This window comes from Cryptomeria japonica, chromosome 6 (assembly GCF_030272615.1).
Source record: "Cryptomeria japonica chromosome 6, Sugi_1.0, whole genome shotgun sequence".
NCBI classification, from domain to species: Eukaryota; Viridiplantae; Streptophyta; class Pinopsida; order Cupressales; family Cupressaceae; genus Cryptomeria; species Cryptomeria japonica.
The window spans coordinates 390,718,034-390,741,866 of record NC_081410.1 but is presented as its reverse complement, the minus strand read 5'-3'; the positions used below and the strand labels follow the sequence as shown (position 1 = coordinate 390,741,866).

The following is a 23,833-nucleotide window of genomic DNA, read 5'->3' as shown; positions in this document are numbered from 1 at the left end:
GCAATGTGAAATGAAAGAAGTCATTATCCAAGACATTATTATGATAAAGATAACTAAAAAGAAATGCAATCATATGTGAAATAGCAAAGAAATAAAATCTAGTAAATTCCATTATGAGTGCTTAAAATCATATCTAAAAATATAACTGAAAAATTATGCAACCCACAAGCCAAAATTAGTAAAATAAATTAGGGTTTTTATGAAATTAACCACTAAATTTATGTAATTACGATCTATGAGTGCAAAATTAATTTTTTAAATGCCCAAAAATCATATCTGAGACCATAAATAAAAAAATAAGCATGCAAGGAGTCAACTTCACCAAAATGTAGTGTGGGGAAAGTTAAGAATTTGGGTTTAAGATTGTAGGAATTATCAATTACCATGTAGAAATTATCAATTTCCCACGACCTGCAAACAACTATAAACCTTCACAATAGAAAATATGATATTTCACCAATAGATGAATGATATTGAGATATTTATAAATGTACATAAGCTCTACTTATATATGCAAGAGCAGTTATGAGAGCACCAATGAGGTGTAAGGGTAGGTACAACTACCTGTCAACTAGTGGCACAAATATTAATGTAGGTAAATAATGAAATATAGTAAACTTTACCCACTACCTGGGAAAATGAAATGCCCAAGTAAACTTAGTGAGTAAATATAATTTACTCCAACACCCCCCCTTAAGTGCAACTTAGGAAGAATATTATTGCGCAAAGATGCAATATGGATCCCAGCTACTAGCTCATGTTAGGTACCCATGTAAAATGCAAATGAAATGAAATGAGATCTCTCATAAAGTGGAGAAAAGGAGAAAACCACATGGGAAAAAACTCTTCTCCAAAAAGAGAGAAAACAAACAAGAAAATCATGATGCATGAAGGACTCAAGACCCCCCAAGGACTACATACATCATGTATATACAATCAAATATCCTATAAGGCCTTCCCCAAACCAAGCTTTGATTTTCTTAGTTGACCCTGTTTGACCTATTAATAAATGCTTTATAATTCAATAGAATGGACTGTGTTAGGCAGATAGGTTTTTGAGAAAGATAATTGAACCAAGTTATAGAGTTATCGCACCTAGTGGTGTACTTTTGATGTGTTATGAAGTTGAAATCCTAAAAGACCCATTGATTGGATAATCTTGATTTAACGTATGTCAGCTATTTCTGGATGAAGATCTTATATGATTCTGTGATTGGGTGACATTTATGAATGTGGATGCTTCATTTATATGCTTTATAGATACAGAACTCTAGATGATCCTAGAATAGGATAAATTTGAGAGGAGGTATGTCATTATTGAAATTTCAGGACTTTACTATGAATATAGAACTATGATGTATGTTTAGTTTATGTGAATTGGGATGAAATTGCTTATGTGAATTTGCTTGATAAAAGATGTATTCAATCTGTGCAGATGAAAATTGTATGCAAGTAATGATGTGTATTGTTATATTTTTGACTTATATTATATATGGATATTTGGAAGTACTAATGTGTAAATTGAGATGCGCAGGAAATTTACCATGTGACCATGGAAAATTACGGAGAATCAAACCTAGACTTATGTATGTTCGTAAGCCAGGGTTTGTCTATTTGGAGAGACAACACCCCGTTTGTGTTGTATTTTATTCGTAACAGTATATGTTGCATGAGTGTTAAGTGTTAATTAAACTTATTGTGTAAAAAAACCACAAGAGACAATTTCGGGTTTTATTTTTGTAAAAGTGTCTTATTTGTGTCACTTGACACATGTGTGGATTTAAATTTAAATGTTTTATTTTGCCTCTTGGTGGGAAAGTGTTTAATTATAGTTTTCTTAAATAAAATAATGTGTTGTCATAAATACTTTGGGAATATAATATTTGGGGTGGTCAACTTATGTTTGACCCGAAAATAAACTTCAGAGGGGTTTAAAATGGGTTAAATGAACACCTAGGGGTAGTTTAATAGGGTTTCCTAAAGCCCATAAGGTATACCTAGGGGTTAGGGGTAATTTTAGGCAAGTTTCTACTTTATAATGATCTTTTTAACGTTTTAAAAATTGGCTTTTTTGAGTTGAGCGAAAATTGAAAATTAGAAGTTAAATCTAATCAAGATTTTTCCTTTTGGAATGAGAGTCTTTTTGCATTTTTGCTTTCTTTCCTTTTTTGGTTTTTAGAAACCTGTGAGAACTTTGAGAGTGAGCTTCTTAAGCAAGATTTTTGAGAATTGGAGGGAAATCACCCACTCTCCATTTTTGGAGACAAGAGAAATTTTGAAAAAAAAAAAAAGAATAGTTATGGAATAGAAAAATTGATTAAGGGTGGAAGGAAAAAGATTCATGGATTGGGCAGCTCTTCATCAAATATCATAATACCTTTGGGCAGATTAAGGTTGGTTTCAGTTATTCATTTTAATGTCTTCTTCTTGTTTATGTCTGGAAGTTGTTGGTGTAAGAAATCTATGTTCTTGATAGTTTGTGTTAGAAAATCTTTTGGTATTTTTGCTTTATGAATTGTTGTGTTTTGGGAGTTTTCTCAAGATCTCTTACTCTTGGAAGAGAAGAGGATCTTGTGGGTGGTAGCAGTGACAACCCTCGAGTGAGAGACTCTCTTTGAGAGCGATCACAAGGGATCTTTGTGTGACCCTTGCTGCATGGCCTGTTTGTGCAATGGGGGTCATAAGGAGGGATATAAGGCTAGAATGCCTTTGGGGGGCATAAGGAATAAGGGGTTGAGATTCTTGATATCAGTATTGTGCCATGAGGTGGCTTCTTGTTTATTTCATACTTGCAGTTCTCCTCAGGGTATTGGTCCACTACCACCCTTTGAAAATGTTCATCACCAAAGTGTGGTGTTGTGAAAGCCAAGTTGGGAATGTGTCTGAAAAAAAAATCTGTATGTATTTGCCTTTATGTGTTTGCCTGATTGTTACCCGTCTAGGAATTGGTTCTCTGAGCTCGGGGGTGGCTACCAGTTAGCCTAGGCTGGGAGGTGAGCACTCCGTGGTCATATTTGTGTTTCTATTATGCAGGAAAGTCAGGAGAAGAGGATAGGTGCCATGAAAAGATACAGAAGATTATTGTTGAAGATACTTTATTTCATTTGCAAATATTTGTTTAAAAGTTGTTACAGAAGTATGCCCCATTCATTGAAAAGAGAAGCAAGTTGTAATTCTTGAAACTAGCCTTGAAGTCATTGTTGTAGCTAAACAAAAGGAACATCCTGTAAAATTTGCAGATTTCCTCAGAGTTGTAAAAGCTTGTTTTATTTCTACTTCTGATTTTTAGAAAAAGAAAAGTCATTTTGAGTTGCATGCAAAAGCTTCTTTGTATTATTAAAAAAAAAATAGTTTACAATTAAATTTTATCTATATTCTACTTGTTGAAAATATGAATTTATTTTTACTGAAAGATCTTATGTATTTTTTTTAAAAAAAAAAAAAAAAAGTTTTAAGTTATTGCCTTATTAGTTGAAAAAACCAATGAATCGATTTATTTTAGAGAAGTATATTGCATTTCCTGAAATGTATTTATAAATTGTATTTCTAATTCGTGTTGATTAAAAAGCTTAACAATAGTTTTTGCTTCATTCATTTATCAGCAATTAGAAATAAATTAATAAAAAAAGAACTTAAGTATATATATATATATATATATATATATATATATATATATATATATATATATTTGAAATAATACAATGCATTTCCTTTATTAGTTTAATTTAAAAAGTTTGCATGTAAATCTTAACAAAAAAGAATGTATTTATTGGTATATTTTTTTACCCTCATAACTTTATGATTATATATATATATATATATATATATATATATATATATATAAAATATATTTATAAAAAAAAAACTTATTAAAAAAAAAAAATTTAAAATTTTTTTTGGGTTCCATGTGGACCCCACTGTGTGTACGCACAGTGAGGGCCGTGCGGCGCCCACTGTGTGAACACACAGTGCGGGCCGCTCAGCTCCCCACTGTGTGGACACACAGTGGACGGCCGCGGCCGCCACTGTGTGGCCACACAGTGGAGCGAGCCGCTAGCGGCGCCCACTGTGTGGACACACAGTGGTGCCGCGACGCCCACTGTGCGCCCACACAGTGGCGCCATGACCCTCCCCGCCTCCATCTTCATAACTTGCACAAAAACATGGCCGCCGCCGCTTGTTCGGCCCTGTGGAAAAATCCAGTGGAAATAATAAAAAGGGTTAAACCCTAGCCCGGGTAGGGCTAGGGCAAATGAATTTAAAAAAATATTATGATAATTTAGAATTGATATTATATATATAAAAAATATATAGAACCCTAAATAGGGTTGGGGAAATATTGATTATTATTTTAGAAAGTTATTGTGTTTTTGAAAAGGAATTAAAAATATATAAAATATATGTATATATATATATATGTATATATACATATATATGTATACATATATATATATATATATATATATATATATATATATATATATATATATATATATATATATATATATATATATATATATATATATATATATATATATATATAAGAAAATTTAAAAATGGTTGATTAGACTATATAGTCATATTGGAGATTAAATTAATTTTCCTCTCCTATTCCTTTAGCATGATTGATTTAATAAACTTAATGACTGGGTATCTCGTGGAGATAAAATTTAACCAGTTAGTTTTCCGCAAATAAAATTAAAAAAAAATATCGATGCTTGGTTCGTTTCAGAATTAGCTCGAATATAATAATTGAAAATTTCAATAACGCTTGTCGTGAGAGTGAACTTGTTAATTAATTAGTATGTTTTAAAAAAAAATTGTTCCGTTTTTGCCCTAAATTTTGGGCATGACATATCCCTCCATAGGAAGGAAAGAGGGAGAGTACATAGCCCCCCATAATGAATAATATCCTACATAAGTGGTAAGTGCTTGAAGGAAAAACATAGTCCAATGCCTACAAACAACATTTCTCCCCTTATGAAGAAGATAAACCAAGTACAAATGTAGGAATGCTACCCATTCTAGATAGGAACTAGGAAGCAAAATCCAAATGTAGGATGATGATGTCTCTGAAATTTGCTCATATGTCGCCAAGTCCTTGGATGAAGATGCCATGAACCAATCAGATACACACCCAATCACACTAGAAGGTGCCAAGAAAGGAACCAATGGAAACTGATTTTGAACAATTTCCAAAGACAAAGATGAAGTGACAACTTTCGTGCCACAACTATCAAATAGGAGAGATGCCTCTGAAATATGAATAGGAGTCTCCAAGAAGCCATCACATATGCATGATCAAACTGAACAATGTAATGTGACAAAGCAAGTGAAGGAGGAGACTTATGAATGCCAATCTCCAAAGACAATGTAGAAGAATTTCCAAATGTGATGAAATTGTCATCAAAGAGAAGAGGAACCCAATCAAACATGTCCCCCAAAGCTGAAATATGAGATTCCACAAACAAAGTACCAATGTCTAGAAAGTAGGAATCCCAATTAGGAAGACAATGATAATCCTGTGAATCAGTAATGATGGAAGTCTCAAGTGAAGGCTGGTCAACTATCTCTAACAAAGAATCAAGAACCTCTAAATCATCTATACAACCTCATCTAAAGTGGCAAAAACCTCCAAAGCATCACAAGCATGGGTTATCTACTCTAAAGAATGAAGAGGCACATGAGAATTGGAAAGAGGGTCATCAAGAGATGGTGGAGTATCGTGATTTCTATATGTCTCTCGAATGTGAGTCCAAAGAGCATGAGGACACTCAAAGTGAATAAGTGACTCCAGAATTTCATCATTTGCATTTTAAAAAATAACTTTAAAAACTCCAACCCTAAAACCTTTTCAAATAATATACAAAAACCCAACTTTAAGACAATGAAAATTGACAAAAACGGAGGTGAAGGACTTGAATTCATCAATGGGTTCCTAGGTGATGGAAATATACCTTGGAAAATGTGTCTAGAGCCTTAAAAACACAAATTTCAAGCAAAAATCTCCTACTTGCAGTGATTGCTCTAAAACCCGAAATTGCACAGAAAGGTAGGAAAATGAAGGCCAAAACTCACCAAAACTTGGACAACAATGGCAAACACACCCCCTGATGATTTGACACTAATAAATGTGAGTTTTGTACCTTGTAAAACATGCCTTGGAGACAAAAATGACACATTTAAACCAAGACTTGGTAAGGGTTGTCAAATTTTTGAATTTTACAAAATTAAGACAACACAAATTATTTTCACTTGCAAGTGTTTATGGTGGAAGTGATTCATTGTTGAACAAATATAATTTGAAGATGTTATATTCACATTGAGACATGGAACAATGGATTTTTTGTGACAAATAATTTGAAAATTCATTTTATTGCTATAAAATGATTAAATGTTTGTATTATTTTTTTATTTATTGGTAAGACAAGCATTTTTAGCTTTGTTTGAGCTAGATGACGCCATAAATGGGACCTCATCCTCGACATGAATGTACTGAATTTATGCTAAAGCCTAAACTTGCAAGCATAGTAGCCTAGTAGAGGCACACAACTTGTACACATATTGGTCCAATAAGGATTTGGATCTTGAAGACGGACATGAACAACACCTTCAATGTGAAGGTTCAAACCTTTGTTGGTCCTTGTTGATACAATGTGCTCACAAGTTTGAACCTTGATGACTACAACAACATCCCATAATTTAACTATCACACTATGCCATGAACACCATATTTATATTATAATCTTATTTTATAAATAACAACTACTTTTTATTATAAATTATAAATTGTCCACTCTTTCTAGCACAAAGGATGGGAAGTAAAGGAGAAAATTTTAAATTATATGGGTGGGAAAGAGATTTAAATTGCTCAAAGGCTAGATGTGATAGTGGCGATCCCAAAAGGATTAGCGGTCAGATGAGGGATGTGGATCTGAGGTGATTAAGTAAATTGAGGTGGACTAATAACCAGGTGTATGATAGGGCCAAGTGGAAAAAAGGTGGGACCCTCATGGCAACAAGCAGGAATATAGGGGGGTGAAAACTTTCAAGCTGATGTGGATGCCCTTCTCATGTTCCACTTGGAAGAAAGGATGTCACCTTAGGTGCAAGGAGCTAACTATCATATGGATGAAATCTATTTAGATGATGTAGAAACCTAGTCCACGATACGACATGCCAAGTTGGATAGATGGATGGGGTCACCTTTATAGCAAAGGAGTTATGATGCTGAGGTGGTCGGTTCGTACATGGGTTGCTCACGTGGACACCCAGAGGACAACCTAATGAATTTGAGATATCATCATTTCACATGCTGCGAGGTTGTTAAAATGAATTTTATGAGAAAATATAACATTTATGTAATGGTTGCCTTAAATATTTATATTCCCCATGGTTGAAAAGCCTGTCGTAATCTCCCAGTTGATTTGAAGGGAAGAATTGGTACATTCAAGGTTTATAGTGGGTGTTTTCTAATCATTACATCACATTTGGTTGATTTTTATCTAAGGTCTTTACATTTGTTTTACCAGCTAACTGCAAACTATGGGGATTTGAAAGGGCTAAGTTTTAGGTTTTTGTGTTATTGTGACAACTTTCATGGGTGGGGATAGGTTTAGGATTATAGCTTATGCTGAGTTCAAAGGCAAAAAAATTATTTGACATATCTATAAAGAAGGAGGGATGGCTTCATTTATCGAATGCATAAATGGCTAATTTATGATGAAAATCTATCTATTCGATTTTCTAAGTCTTGAGTAGATAGGAGGGTTATTGTGGGGAGAGTTTTGTTTGAAATCAATGAGGAGGTAATTGAGAAAGTGATAGGTCTCTCCACGAGGGGGAGGAAATGGAAGAAGCAAAGAAGGGTTACAAACAATGAAATCTTAGCCAATTCTTCAAAGAGGATTAGGAACGAGTCAAGCTTCATGGTTGTTTTGCTCGTGCTAAATTATCGGATCTTGAAGCAAGGTTTTTCTAATGCTAATGAATTTTTTAACCTTAGAAGGAGATTCAAAGTTTATTATTATTACCATCTTCCTTTGCTTAACCATTTTCGAAACCATGACCTTCCTTATTTTCCATTTTTCCTGCCAACTTCTCTTGAAAGTTCTATTCATGGTGCTCTAGACTAGGCCAAATTTCAAGGTAGGAAACCTATTCCCCTCCACCAAGGCCTAATTTTTTGCTTGTACCACTTCCACCTAGTCCTTTTCCCGCATAAACAACTCTTAGTTTATGAAGCCACAGAATCCTTATGCTCTAACTCACTCCTCGCAGCTACAATTCTTGACTCACCAAGGACTAGCAAAAAGAAACGCCTACAAATTCCTTCTCCACTACTAAAGCCCTTTCTCGCCCTAGTTCCCTAACTACCCCCACCTTAGGTTTGGTGGCCAAAGATAAACTTTCGACTTCTACCTCTAATACGAAGAAGAAAAGGAAATGTTAGAGACCTTTCTCCTTGACTAAAAACCACAAAATTACAATCTAGGAAGTGGTTAGTGACGAGGAAGATGAGGGTGTCAAATATGATAGTAAGAGCGAAAGTGCTAATTGTAGACACTTGAATAGGTTGGCCAATTGCATGGTGAACAAAATTGGAGGGAAAAAAATTAGTTTAATATGAGGAAGAATCAGAGAAAGAGAAAGCAATCGATAATGAGGATGCGATGAGGATGAAGATGAAGGGGAGGACGACACATGGAAGGCGAAAAGCTTAGACAAACCAACTAGTGACAACTCTAAATATAATGAACCCTAAGACTTGACCCAAGATGCAATGCTAGAAGAGGTTGACAATCAACAGGGGGAGAGTGAGCGCAATCGTGTCAATTGTAGGAACATGACAGAGGAATTAGAGGCCTTGAGAAAGACATCATTTTATTGCAAGAAACAAAGCTTTCTGATGAAGCCTCTCAAAAGATTTTTTTAAAAATGGACTCTATGGGATTTCATACATGTTCCTATAGTAGGGGCTTTCGGTGGTATTCTGACATTGTGGAATCCTAGGACAATCAAAGAAAAAACCTTAAACCAAGGGACAGATTGGCATCTTATTTTTATTGAAAATTTTGATCTATCCTTTCTTCTCTTCAATATTTATGGTCTAACAGCTCCCCATGAGAAAAATGCTCTTTGGAATACCTTATCTTATTAAATCCATCAACAGGGAGCTCAGAATATCATCTTAGGAGGTGATTTTAATACCATTTTGTCTCAGGATGAGAAACAGGGAGGCAACCCTACTGCTTCTAAGGTGATTGATGACTTTAGGTCTTTTGTGTCTGATAATGCCCTTTCTGACATTTCAACTTCTAATGGTCAATTTACATGGACAAACTAGAGAACTTCCCTTCAAATAGAAAGCAGATTGGACATATTTCTCACTTCATATGAATGGATCCTTGAGAAATATACTTTCAGCTCTAATATTCTATCGTTCTCTGGATCTGACCATTTTCCTATTTCATTATGCTTGGATAAACATGAAGCTTCTCATCGTAGACCTTCTTTTAAATTTGAAATAATGTGGTTTCAACACCCACACTTTCATGCTCTCCTTCGTCAATGGTGGGTAAGTGCTCCCTTCTGTAGGGGGAACAAAATATTTTAACTTTACATGAAAATGCAGTTTGTAAAAGCAAATATTAAAGTCTGGAATATGGAAGTATTCAAAAACATCTTTGCAAAGAAATCAAACGTAGAGAAGGAATTAAACGACATCAACGAACTTATCTTTTCTAATGGGATTAACCCTGAAACCTTCTCAAGGCAGAAGCATTTACAAAGATACTGGGAAGAATTATGCTCTATCTAGAGGAGAAGTATTGGAGACAAAAATCAAGGGAGTTATGGCTAAAAGATGGGGATAAAAATACTAAGTTATTTCAGGCATCTCCAAAGATTAAGCAAGCTACATCTATTATCTTTTCTATAAATGCCTCTTCTTCGGGGATAAAATTAACTAATGAACAAGAAATTAGGGAAGAGGGTGAACTCTTCTTTACAAATCTTTTTGCTCCTTATCCTCCTTTTGTTCCTGAGGAGTCCAGTGTCGAGGTATTGCTAGATTCCATCCCTTATTTGATTTCACAATGTGATAATGATTATGTGATGCATCTTTTCTCTCTTGCTGAGCTTCAAGAGGTGGTAGTTTCGATGGCTCCTGACAAGTCTCCAGGTCTTGATAGTTTCACCATGTTATTCTTTCAAAAGTGTTGGGACGTTTTAAGTTTTGATCTTTTAATGGCTTTGGAGGAGTCAAGACAAAAAGCTTTTATACTCAAGAACTTCAATTTAACCCATATTGCTCTTATCCCCAAATCCAACAACCCTCAATCTTTTGCAGACTTTAGACCTATCTTCTTGTGTAATACAGATTACAAGATCTTCACAAAAGCTATTTATCTCTGGTTAAAATCCTTGATACCTAAAGTAATGTCTCCTCAACAAGGAGGTTTTGTTCCTGGTAGGGAAACATTAGAAGGTGCGCTTGTGGCCCATGAAGCTTTGCACTCAATTAACTCTTCACAGTCCCATGCTTTCATAGCTAAATTAGACATGTTGAAAGCATATGATAAAGTATGTTGGTCGTTTCTTTTGAGAGTGCTGAAAAGGTTTGGCTTTTCGGATAAGTGGTGCAAATGGATCAAAAATTATCTCTCTGGTGCACATTTATCAATATTATTAATGGTAATCCTTCTGGTTTTTTTCGAGCCACTCAAGGAGTTAGACAAGGTGACCCACTATCACCTTTTCTCTTCATTATCATGGTAGAAGCTTTTAGCAAATTGGTCAATAAATAGCTGACTCTGGGTCTTTGGAAAGGGATATGCATCATGAATACTTCAATTTCCATCACCCACACTTTATTTGCAGATGATACACTTCTATTTGGTTGTTGCAATATTCAAGAAACAAGGCATATTAAGAAAATGTTAGACATATATACTTCCGGATCTGGGCAGAAAATCAGTGCTCAAAAATCTAAACTATTCATATTTAATACTTTTGAAAAGGTGTCTAACAACATTATCCAGACATTGGGCTTTCCAGTGGATTCTCTTCCATCTTCGTACTTGGGCATCCCTTTCTTTATGGGAGTAGGGAAACCCTCTTTTTGGAATTTTGTGATTGACAGATTAAAAAGAAGAATTTTTGTGTGGAAAGTTAGATGGTTATCCTTGTCAGGCAGAATCCTTCTTGTCAAAATTGTTTTGGCTACAATCCCAAACTACTACATTTCAGTCCTTCAAGCCCCAAAATCTATTGTTTCCCATATCGAGAAAATTATTCAAAATTTTATTTGGAAAGGTAATCTTTCAGAAGATAAAAAGATCTCGCTTGTATCTCTCAACAAAAAGACTACAAGTAAATCTACGGGCGGGGGGTTGGTCTACACGATATTTCAAAAAGAACAAGGCCTTTGGGGAAAAGTTGGTTTGGAATATTTATGCAAAACCACATGCTTTGTGGTGTCAAATTATGTAAGCAAAGTATTTAGATACTCCTACCCCATCATGTATTTTTACTATCCTTGATCCTCCATCAGGCTCTGTAGTTTGGAACTTCATGATGACTTCTAGGAATGTGATTACTAGATATTTATCTTGGCAAGTACACAATGACAAAGATGTCAACTTCTGGCATGATTCATGGAGTGCTCTTCCCCCCCTTAATCTTGAGGAATCTCTAGTAAATGCAATTCCCAAATTTATTACTCAATGGGGATCTTACCTTTGGGATTACATAGATGATCTTGAGAAGCCTTCAAATCGTGTCATTTGGAAGAATCCAACTTCACTCTCAATCTCCCCAACTCAAAAGGTAAAATTTTATTTGATTCTCAAGAACCACATCATTTTTATCTCTAATGATTCAGACAAATTGATATGGTGCCCTGTGAAGAACGAAAAGTACTCTATCAAGGAAGGGTATAAGGCAATTCATCAAATGTTTGTTCAATCCTATTCACAAAGAGCTTATAACTTCTATTGGAATGACAATATTCTTCCCAAGGCAGGGATGTTTGCCTGGCTTGCTCTACACGAGAATATTTACCAGTGAGAGACTTGATAAATTGAACATTGCACCTCCATTTGCCTGTGTACTTTGTGGTGAGCATAATGAAACGTTAGATCATCTCCTCCTCCAATGTGATTTTGCTCGTAATTGTTAGATGTTTGTGCTTGCTAAACTTTCCTTTAGCATCCCTCTTCCAAATAATGTATGGGATTTGTTCCAGTCCTGGCCAATCTTATACTCATCCTCTCTTTTTGTATGCATTTGGAAAGTGATCCCATCCACGGTAGTATGGTCAATCTGGTGGGAAAGAAATAAGCATATTTTTAGAAAACAAACATCTCCTCTTTTTGATGTTTTCAATTACATTGAAAAATCAGTATCAGAATTGGTTAATGCTCATGTTTCAAATCAGTTCAATCCAAGTAGGGAATTTACTTCTTGGGATGGTCAAGTTATTAATTGCTGGAAGGGCATCTCTATTCCCGTATCACCTTGCTTTCTGAGAGTGAGGATTACTAAAATTGACAGAAATAAAGTGAAATGGTGTCCTCTGAATTCAACACATTTTAAATTGAATTTTGATGGCTCCTCTAAAGGGAACCCAGGTGATGCAGGAGTAGGAGTATGCATTAGGGACCATACAGGTGTGTTTTTGCTTTGAAATCTGTTTCCATTCCATCGAGTACTAATAATTATGTAGAGGCATACACTTTGCTCGAAGGCATTCTAGTAGTTTAAAATTTGAACATCTCCTATATTCACATCGAAGGTGACTCAACTATTATTATCAACGCTTGCATAAAGAGATATTGACAATTGGCAGATAAGATAATTGCTTGAACAAGCATGGGCACTCATTGATACATTTGTAAATTTTACTATTTCACATGTGTATAGAGAAGGAAACCGGGTGGCAAATCATTTGGTAAATATGGGAAGTTCCAAGGTAGAACTTAATATGATGGGGCTGAATTGTGATCTCGATTCTTTTCCAATCCTTAGAAAAATAATTTTGGAGGACATGGGTACAAGATAATATTGTACATGGTTACGCAGATGTTTTCATAATGATAAAAAAGTTGGTATATGAGGTATTATAATTGCAGGGTTTCATGGTTGTGCAGTATCTAAATGATGTGAATGGATGTTGATTTGGGCATTTATGAAGCGAGGCAGATTGTGGACTGCTATGTAAATGTGTACAACTTTCATGATGTTTTGGTTCAGACTTCATCTTGGTCAACATACTTCAGGAAGCATTCGACACTTGGAGATGATTTGTGGCATTTGGTATTCTGGATAGTACGAGATATATTGTACTTTTGTGGCATATTAGGGATTTAAGTTTCACAACCTTTCTATGTAATATCGAGCAAGGATCAGAGTTTTTCTTTTTGGTTATTTTCTCCAGGAGCTCTTTGAATCAACTTAAAGAAATATACAAATAAAATATATTAAGTGGCGCTGCTACCTTTTTTCAATATATATATATATATTTAATTTTTGTAATATTTTAATTGTATTTGTTTAGCTTAATAAATATTATTTTGTGACATGATATTTATATTAAAAATATTGATAAGAGAAATAGTTGTATTGTAATATGTGTTGTCTGTGTTTTGAATCTTATATACATTATTACAATATTAATATGTTTAATTAAAATATATTTATATTTAATATAAGATATATTAATAATTTTGTTTATATTGAATAATAAATTAGTAATAAACAATCAATTCTTGTCACAACCCAAAACATAATACTCATAAGTTTTTATACATAAAACTTTAAAAACACTATTTTATCAATTTATTTTACTATCCAATGCATTTTAAATTGATAGTGGTATTGTGGCATGTATATATACTATTATTTAAAAAAAAAAATCAATTTTCATTTATCGCAACATTAATCTACACAAGTTTATTATTTAATTTAATTATTATTTATTAATAAACCTCACAATCCACTCTTTTTTCCTTTGAAACATATAAACATTGACCTACATATATACAAATAAAATATTTATCCAATTTTATTTTTCTCTTAATAATTAATTTTTGATAGAAATTATTTGTTTAATAGTGAGTATGTGTTTATTGTTTTATTTTATATATGGCTTTTTTCTTGTGGGTAGAGGGGTTTTAATGAATATTATAACTATTTAAGAGTGAAAAAATAATTAAAATTATTCATCAATAAGTGTTTCTTGTATTAGAAAAGATATTTAATTTAATTTAAAAAATTATTTCTCCATCTATCTCCCCCTCACTCATTGTTTCCCTCTTTCTATCAATATTTTATCAATCTCTCTCTCTCTCTCTCTCTCTCTCTCTCTCTCTCTCTCTCTCTCTCTCTCTCTCTCTCTCTCTCTATATATATATATATATATATATATATATATATATATATATATATATATATATATATCTCACTCACATAAGCACACTCCTCGTCTCTCTCTCTCTCTCTCTCTCTCTCTCACACACACACACACACACACACACACACACACACACACACACACACACACACACACACACACCCTCCTTCTCAAGCTATATATATCTCTATCTCCCTTTAATAATACCTCTCCCTCTCTATCCTTATCACTTCCTATTTTTATCTCTCTCTACTTCTCTTTCCTCTCTTCATTTCTCTCCCCCCTCTCTCTCCATCCTTATCACTTCCTCCTTTTATCTCTCTCTACTTCTCTCTCCTCTCTCCATTTCTCTCTTCCCTTCTCTCTCCCTCTCCATCCTTATCACTCAATCCTAAACTCTCTCTCTCTCTCTCTCTCTCTCTCTCGCTATATATATATATATATAACCAATCTCAATCATCTTCTTTCTCTCTTTCTCTAGCCCCCTCTATCTCTATCTCTATCTCCCTATTTCTCCATTCCCTTCACTATATATATATATATCATTATCTCTATATCTCTCTCTTATTCACTCCATCTATCCTGATCTATATATTTATCTCTCATTGTCCATCTCTCTCTCTCTCTCTCTCTCTCTCTCTCTCTCTCTCTCTCTCTCTCTCTCTCTCTCTCTCTCTCTCTCTCTCTCTCTCTCTATAACACTCTCTCCATCTCTTCATTTTGATCTCACTCCTCTACATTCTATCCATAGATCTCTCTCTCTCTCTCTCTCTCTCTCTCTACCCCTCAATCCCTCCCTATCCCCCCCACATATCTCTCTATTTTTTTCTTCTACTATATCTCCATCTTTGCCTCTTTCTCTCCATGTCTCTATCTCCCCATATTTTTCTCTCCCTCTCTCTATATGTCTCTCTCTCTCTCTCTCTCACACACACACACACACACACACACACACACACACACACAATCTTCATCTCAGCCTCTTTTTTTCTATCTCCCCCTCTATCTCTAGACATGTTTCATTCTCTCTATCCATCTATATTTATGATTATGTTGTTTGTGCAACACATGTCTCAGTGGATAAGAGATAACTTCAAATATTATTTCGCTCTTCTTCCCTCTCTCTATCTCTACCCATCTCTTTGTCCCACATTCCTTGTCCATCTCCCCATTTAACTCTCTATCTATATCCCTCTCCTACTCTCTCTATATTTCCTTATATCTCTCTCTCTCTCTATGTCAATGTCTATATATATATCTCTCTTTCTCTCTATTTCTCTCTATCCATCTCTATATTTATCTCTCTCTATCTCTTACAATATTTGTCTCCCTCTTCCTCTCCCACTCCGTCCTTAAATCTACCTTTATATTCCTATATCCCCCTCTATCTCTGGATATGTTTCCCTCTCTTTATCCATCCATCTTTCTCCCTCTTCCTATTTCCCTTTCCCTCTTCCTATACCTCTATATATTTCTTTGCATCTCTATCTCTAATTTTCCATATATTATTTTTCATCCCTCCCTCTATCTCTATCTCGTTATCACTTCATCTCTCTTTATCCCTATAACTCTCCCTCTTTCTACCTCTTTCTCTATATATCATTTCTTATCTCTCCCTCTCTATATATGCTTCTATTCCATCTCTATCTCTATCTCAATATCTTCACCTTTCTCTCATTCTCTTCCTCCTTTTATCTCTTAGTCTTTCTCCCTCACTCCCTATTGCAAACATGTCTTTTGATAATGAAGCCTCTATTATCTTTTTGGTTTAGAGGTTTTGTTTTTCATTCATGTTTGGAGATATGTAAGTGTATTCATAGTTGATTTGCAATCAATTCCACATTTGGACCTTTGTTGCACAAACAACATCATTTTCTAAATGCTTTACAACCCCATGCAGTACACATATGTATACAAAAATAGACCAATTTTTTTCCTAATTGACCTTCCACACATTCGGCGTACCCATTGCACACCAAGGTGCAATTGCTAGTATGTAACTATTTAATATGTAGATTGTAAATTAAAAAAAAGTGATCTCATATTTTATATAGAGAAACAATATATAGTCTTTATACTCTTTTATAATATTAACAATTATTATTATATTTTTTTATATATAAACTCTACCACCAACCTCCCGTAATGAAATAATTCTATTTGTTAAATATTTCAACTTTAAACAATAATTACAATATTTTTAATAAATATCTAAACTTTATATTTTTTTTATTGAATAAAAATAAAATAAAATATTTTTGAACAATATTTGATTTTGTGGGTAATCAGTAATGGACCGTCTATGGTCTTAACACCAGCTATACTATTGGGCCCTCTCTCCCAATATCTGCGAAATATCTTAAAGTATTATCATAAAAAGTGACGACGTTTCAAAAAAGTAAAAAAATTAAAAATAAAAAAAAGTGACGACGATTCTAAGGCGATTCCTTAGGTCATGCTTCCCGCCATTGCGCAGCTATCGTAATGATTCCTCAGTGAGAAACCGTGGGCTACAGGTGTTTTTTTTTCTTTTTCTTTTCCGCTTCATGTGACCCGTGGGCTACAGGTGTTTTTTTTTCTTTTTCTTGTCCGCTTCATGTGACCCGTGGCTATCAAAATACGAACTTGGGGGCGTTTTAAAATATCACCCATTGTCGTATATTTAGCAGCGTTCGTTTTTGGCGGCGTCTGTTATAGCCTGGGAATCAGCTTACTGTCCGCTTTTACTGGCGGTAAATCTTTTTCTTTATTTCCAGAGCGGCAAGAATAGTACAGCACAGCTCTGCATCGATAAATTTTTATATCTCTACTTTTAAAAATTTGGCTGCTTGGCATGTGAGCTGAAGAAGTTTTAAATTCGCCTCTGCAACTGTGTTATTAGTTATATTTTTAGGGGACAAAATTCGGTGTATTTTGGCGACGGGACAGGTGAGGTCGCGGGTACGAGCCGCATTGCGCATCTGTTGTACAAAATTCTGGTGAAGGTAATAATGGAATCACGGCCGGAGAAGTATAGCTTGGAGGAGGTGAGCAAACACAACACGCCAAATGATTGCTGGCTCGTAATTTGGGGGAGGGTTTACGATGTTTCTGCCTGGTAAGTTTAATGTTCAAGGATGTTTTGAATGAACGGTTGAGGTTTTATGGACGGATTTATGTAGTTTACTCTCTGCTTAAGTTAAGATTAGAATTTCAATGAAGAAATTGATTTGTTATTGTTTGGTCTCCGTTTCAAGTTGAAATTAGGGCTTAAATGAAGGGAGAAATTGAATTAATTAACTTGTTTTCTATTGTTTGGCAATGACTAAGGGTTCCTCATCACCCGGGAGGGAATCTGATATTCGTGAGAGCTGGGAAGGACTCGAGCCAGCTCTTTGAATCCTATCATCCTCTCTATGTAAGGCAAGTATTTATTTATTCATTTATTTATTTGAGCTTTTCTGGAATCACTGTCATTTTTTCTAATGCTGGGGTAGTTATTTTACTTTTTAGAGATTTATAAGGTAGCAAGTCAATGGAAATTAGTAGGCGGGATCATTTATCGTATTTTGGTTCAGGCTTTAGATAATGCTCATAAACGGAACATTCTATTGAGTCTGAATTTGTTAACTGGATAATAATGGTTAACACTAGAGTAGTCTTTCTGTTTATGTGCCCTGTTTTGTTACACCTCAAATATATCTAAATAACAGTCATTCTGTTTGTAGGTCGCATCATATTTTTATGGGCTATTTTTCATGAGTTAGCTAACTTCCGACAAAATTACATTTTGTTGTGAAGCAAATTTTCGAAAATCTACTGGCGAAGTTTGCATAAAATCCAAAGTTATTAAAAATGGAAAATATTATTAATCACATGTTCTTGTTAAATATTTAGCCTATAATACATGGTTCTGATTGTATATGTACGTAGACATTAACTGGAGAAGTCCGCTTATCATTCTATAAATTTATCCTCCGTAAGGGTGCAGTGAATTTTTTAGTTTGTTAGAACCTGTTGTAGAGTTTAGACACAGAAGTTCTTTCTGGGCATTGCTATTGAAAAAAGGATTCACATTTATACTAGCCGTGTGATCTTTTGTACTTGTAAATTTGTAATTCCTATTATACCGGAATATTTTTTTTGTTGAGGCAAATGAGGGTTGACAAGTCCTCCAATATATCAATTGGTATAAAAACATTTAGCAATATCACACCAGTGGGGTTTTAAGCTTTGGTGGCAAGAATCACAATACTACGACTTAACCATCACACTATGCCTTTATTGACATCAACATATTTGCCATTTGCTGAAATTTTTACAGAGAAAAAAATCTGTTGGACATCTTTTCACTTTGGTATTAAAGAAACAAAATACTGAATGTGGCTGATTATCCATGCATTTCACGACATAACTATAGAGGTAAAACCTTTTGTTTTGTCTGCTTTGTGATGGCTTGTGCAACAATATTCTCATCTTCCATCCATGCCACTTCTTCCATGGGGATATGGAATGCACACAGGTGAAGGCTTGTGGGGAGTGTAAGTGGATGGTTAAGATTGCTTGGAATGAGTGATTTAAGATGAGAAGGGTCATCTTTTGGCTTTCTATGGTGAGATGGAAATGATTTTTTATTTATTTTTTAAATGAGAGGAAGAATGTGAATTAATCCAATTAACTAAATATGAATTCATTTAATTAATTAGTGAGAGAATAAAATTAGTTTAGTCAATTAAATAGATGCAATTCTACTTAATTAAATAAATATGTAACTAACTAGGAGAGGAAGGACAAGTTTTGAATGCCCCTTTTTGGGTCCATTTCAACATTCTGGGAGAATTCCAACAATGATGGAGAATGCTAACTTTTGGTAGGCTTTGGGTTGTGTGAAAAAACAATTAAATAAATAAAACTTAAGCTGTCCTTAAGGCAACTTAATATTTATTTTTTAATGGCAACTTATGTTAGTTTATTTATTTTAAAGAAGGGTGGCTGAAGTCATAAAGTGTTTTTAAAAGAGGGCCAAAAGTGTTAATACTAGGCATGGGGTACAAAGTGGTGATTCAAAAGGTTTTTTTAAAAAAGAAAATTAAAAGTGACTTCAAAAAATAAGGATTAATAGTAATGTCAATTTTTTTGAAGCAAAGGGGTAAAACTTTATTCATCCAAAATAAACATCAATACAACCAAAGGGCCTAAACCCAACCCATCAAGGGCCTCAACCCACAATCACTAGCAAAGCTAAGAAGAAAGACCCCAAGGGAAATCTCAACAACACAACCCATTAGCCAAGAATGTCTTCGCTAGTCAACTTTTGTAATTTACTAGAGCACTCCTGAGGAAGATGCTCTCAGTCTCTAATATGCCAATCCCCTAATTGCTTAGAAGCCCGTTTTTTTAAAAAAGAAAATTAAAAGTGACTTAAAAAAATAAGGATTAATAGTAATGTCAATTTTTTTGAAGCAAAGGGGTAAAACTTTATTCATCCAAAATAAACATCAATACAACCAAAGGGCCTAAACCCAACCCATCAAGGGCCTCAACCCACAATCACTAGCAAAGCTAAGAAGAAAGACCCCAAGGGAAATCTCAACAACACAACCCATTAGCCAAGAATGTCTTCGCTAGTCAACTTTTGTAATTTACTAGAGCACTCCTGAGGAAGATGCTCTCAGTCTCTAATATGCCAATCCCCTAATTGCTTAGAAGCCCATTTAGCCAAACAGTTTGCAACACCATTCCACTCTTGTAGGATGTGGATGAAAGAAACAAAGTCCAAGGCACTACCCAGCCTAAGAATTGATGAGCAATCGAAGCCAATTGCCAATTAACACTATAAATTTTTTGCTTGGTCAACATATTAACTAAAATTTGAGAGTTTGACTCATAAATAACCTTACTTTAGCCAAGCGAACATCCCCATTCTAAGGCCTAAAGAAGAGCAAGGGCCTCCATATGATTATTGGTTTGGATCCCCTTGTAGATGGAGAAGAAGAAAAGCATTGCACCAAAACTATCTCTTCCAACTTCTCCAATCCCAACATGTCCGGGATTTCCTCTAGAAGACCCATTAGTGTTAATCTTGAACACTCCTTTAGGAGGTGAGGACCACTTTCCATCTCTTTGGGTTTTCTTTATGAGATTGCCCCTCTGAGTCCAAGAAGGGCCCGACCCACAACCCCATAAACACAAACCCTGCATTGTCCCAACTTCTCCAGGCTCTGAGGGGATAGATACCTCACACTTAGCAAGAACGATTTCTTGAATCATACCATATATCTTGCTCCATATTTGATGCACCCCCAAATCTCTACCCTAAAAGACCCTACTATTCCACTCAAGCCAAATTTGCGAGAAGATACAAGAGGATTCAATAGACCAAGCCACCTTAAGAAAACAAGCCTTAGCTAGAGGCCTCCCCAAACTACTCCATAATTCAACAAAGGAAGAAGCATGGATACAAGCTTGCTTCCAGACATGCCACCAAAGGTGCCAAATGTCTATGGAAAAAGAGCGTTGGAAAAATAAATGGGAAGGACATTCTTCACTATTACCACAATGGACACACCTTGATGGTCCCTGAAATCTTCACTTACACAAATTGTTGCGAGTGAGGCATCCATTGTTTGTAGCAAGCCAGGGAAAGAAATTACATTAGGCAATGCAAACTTGTTCATCACATTTTTCCACCACAAGACCTCTTCCCCTCCATGCTTCATTCGATCCAATTCTTGATATCCAGAGGATATTGAATATTCCCCCTTAGGATTGGGACTCCAGGCCAAGGTGTCCTTTTCTCATTAAGAACAACAATCTCTCCCAGTTTAGATCTGTGATAGCTCCTCACGATCCTCCGCTGTACCCTCTGTGGCCGCTCACAAGGCTCCTTCCACCTCAACACCTCCAACTATTGCACTCTCTGGACAACTTTAAAGTCCTCCATTCTAGACCACATTGCCTCTATGAATTTGAGGGGAAGATCCTGAAGGTGTGAAAACATTGATAAGATAGGGGACACACATCCCAAGAGTCATACTAGAAAAGAGCCTTGGAGCCCCCATTGCAAACCCGAATCAATCCTTGCTTAATCAAGCTGGCTCCCTTTTTGAGAGCCTCCCAAATCAAAGATCCTTTACCCTTAAAGCGCACCCTAGGAACATCGACACTCTCAATCAACCCCCTTCAAGTATTCGGAAGATAGGATCTTGGCCCAAGTTTGATTTAGACTAGTACACCATTGCTAGTAAATCTTAGCAACCAAGTCTTGACTCGTGAGGGAAGCCTGTCTCAGCCCAAGACCACTCTCCTGCTTTGGTCTATAGATAGAATCCCACAAAACCAAACTCCACTTTGACGATTTGAAAGAACCAACCCACAAAAATTGTGTTGACAAAGCATCTAGATCCTTAATGAAACTTAAGGAGCAATCTGCACCATGCACTTGTAAATGGGAAGAAGCCAATTTCAGAAGTAACGCTCTACTAGCAAAGGATAGCCACTTGGAAGTCCAATGTTTGACTTTCCCATGAAACTTATTTAAAACATTTTGCCAAGTCCCTTGAGGTAGGGGCTAATAGAGAGAGTAATACCCAAATACACAAAAGGCAGATATCCAATATGAAAACGGAGGATATGAGCAATGCTAGCTTGAATAAGAGGAGCTTTGAAGAAATATATTGAAGACTTCTGCTCATTAATTTTATGGCATGAGGCTGCAAGATAGATATCCAAAGCTTGTCTGAAATTCGTTACTTTTCTAATTCTGGCAACTCCCAACAAGGCAATGTCATCCACAAATTGCAGGTGAGTGTGGAGGTAAGTTGCCTATCCCAAGTCCATCCATGAATGAATCTTTGTCTCACATGGGATAATAACAATTTTCCCAAATCTTCATCCATGATGATGAAAAGATAAGGAGAGAGAGGATGTAACAACCCAAACTTTCTAAAATAGAAAAAGAATAAACTTTTCTAGACAAAGAAATTAAATTCTTATTTAAATACATGTTCAGCTGAGATTGAAACCATATTAACTAACATAACTGAAAATAACTAACTATATCAATGAAAGGTAAACAATGACTAACTTTTTTCATTTTTCACAACATAAAGTAATTAGAGAGAGAGAGTTAAGAGAATACAGAGTTTTATCTTTTCAATGCCTTTGAGCCTAGTGTTTAGAATCTACACTTATGGACCAGTCATACACTAAAGGTCCCTCCTAACTTGTATGACACTCTTGCTAGTAGTGCATCTAACTCTTATGAACTGACAGGTGCATGCAAATTGCTGTGCTACCTTTTGCCAAGGTTTTCATAATTAGCACATTGAGTGCTGTCCACGTTCACCACCCTTACTCGGCTTACATATAAAGGTTGCATACTTGCATCTAGCACATGGGTCCAGCTGACCTTCAAAAGACTCAACCGGATAGGTAATGTTTATGCTATGCTCAAGGAAAAACTACCCCATACTCTCCTAGGCAAGGACTGTCTTAATCACTCAAGCATGGGTTCATATCAGGTTAAATGACTATTCCAGATTCTTCACACTGTTCAAGTTTGGCTTACTACCAATTCCTTAATAATAGCTACAGAACAGATTTAACTCATATTCACAGTCACTCAAGCATGGATTCATATCAGGTTAAATGACTATCCCAGATTCTTCACACTGTTCAAGTTTGGCTTACTATCAATTCCTTAATAATAGCTACAGAACAGATTTAACTCATATTCACATTGGATTGGACTTATGCAATAAGTCAAACAGATTAGCATATCCCAAGAACATGGTCTGTCTCGACCCATAATCAAATAAAAGAAAACAAGCAGCTCAACAAGAATACATCTGCTTAAACAAAAGTTACAATTCCAGAATAGAGGATTTGTACTCTACATAATAAATTCAGCTTATCCACAATAATAAACACATCCGTCTGAATCGTGGCTAGAATGGAGTTTGCAGAGTTCCTTGCAGCCATACTGTGATTTAGTATGCTGAAAGGAAGTCTGAAATCCCAGCTTCCTTTCACTGGTTATACGATTCATGATCCATAACAATAGTATTGATCAACAGAATAAACAACTGCTTTGCATATTCGAGCATGTTTCTTTTCAGAATAATGCAAACATCAAATGATAAGGCATATAACAGGATGACATTTAAAATAGAGCAGAGTAACATCTCTTGCCTGAGAAATGACAGAGGATAAAACGTCTCAAGACTTCCATGGATTCAAGATAATCAGCTCGGCTGCTCTCACAAACAACAAACTCCCCATGAAGTACCAAATCCACAGCACACAAAGATCAGTCCAAACACTATGATAACCAACAGCCTCGCGAGCTTCGCAGAGCAGAGAAATAATAGTAGCGCCAAGAGCAATACAACCACCGCAAAGTCTCCCAATAGACAGTATTATAGAGCAGAACGCACATAA

At 35.3% G+C, this 23,833-nt stretch overlaps 1 protein-coding gene across 1 annotated transcript in view; it reads left to right on the top strand.

Annotated features, from left to right (window-relative positions):
* The first annotated feature begins 17,043 nt into the window (after positions 1-17,043).
* The window catches only part of LOC131038325 (acyl-lipid (8-3)-desaturase), a 105,884-nt gene continuing 99,094 nt past the window's right edge, over positions 17,044-23,833 (top strand). The window contains exons 1-2 of the mRNA XM_057970708.2: positions 17,044-17,510; positions 17,723-17,815. Coding sequence (XP_057826691.1) covers positions 17,404-17,510; positions 17,723-17,815 — 200 coding nt within the window. The 5' untranslated portion in view covers positions 17,044-17,403. The remainder of the gene's footprint in view (positions 17,511-17,722; positions 17,816-23,833) is intronic.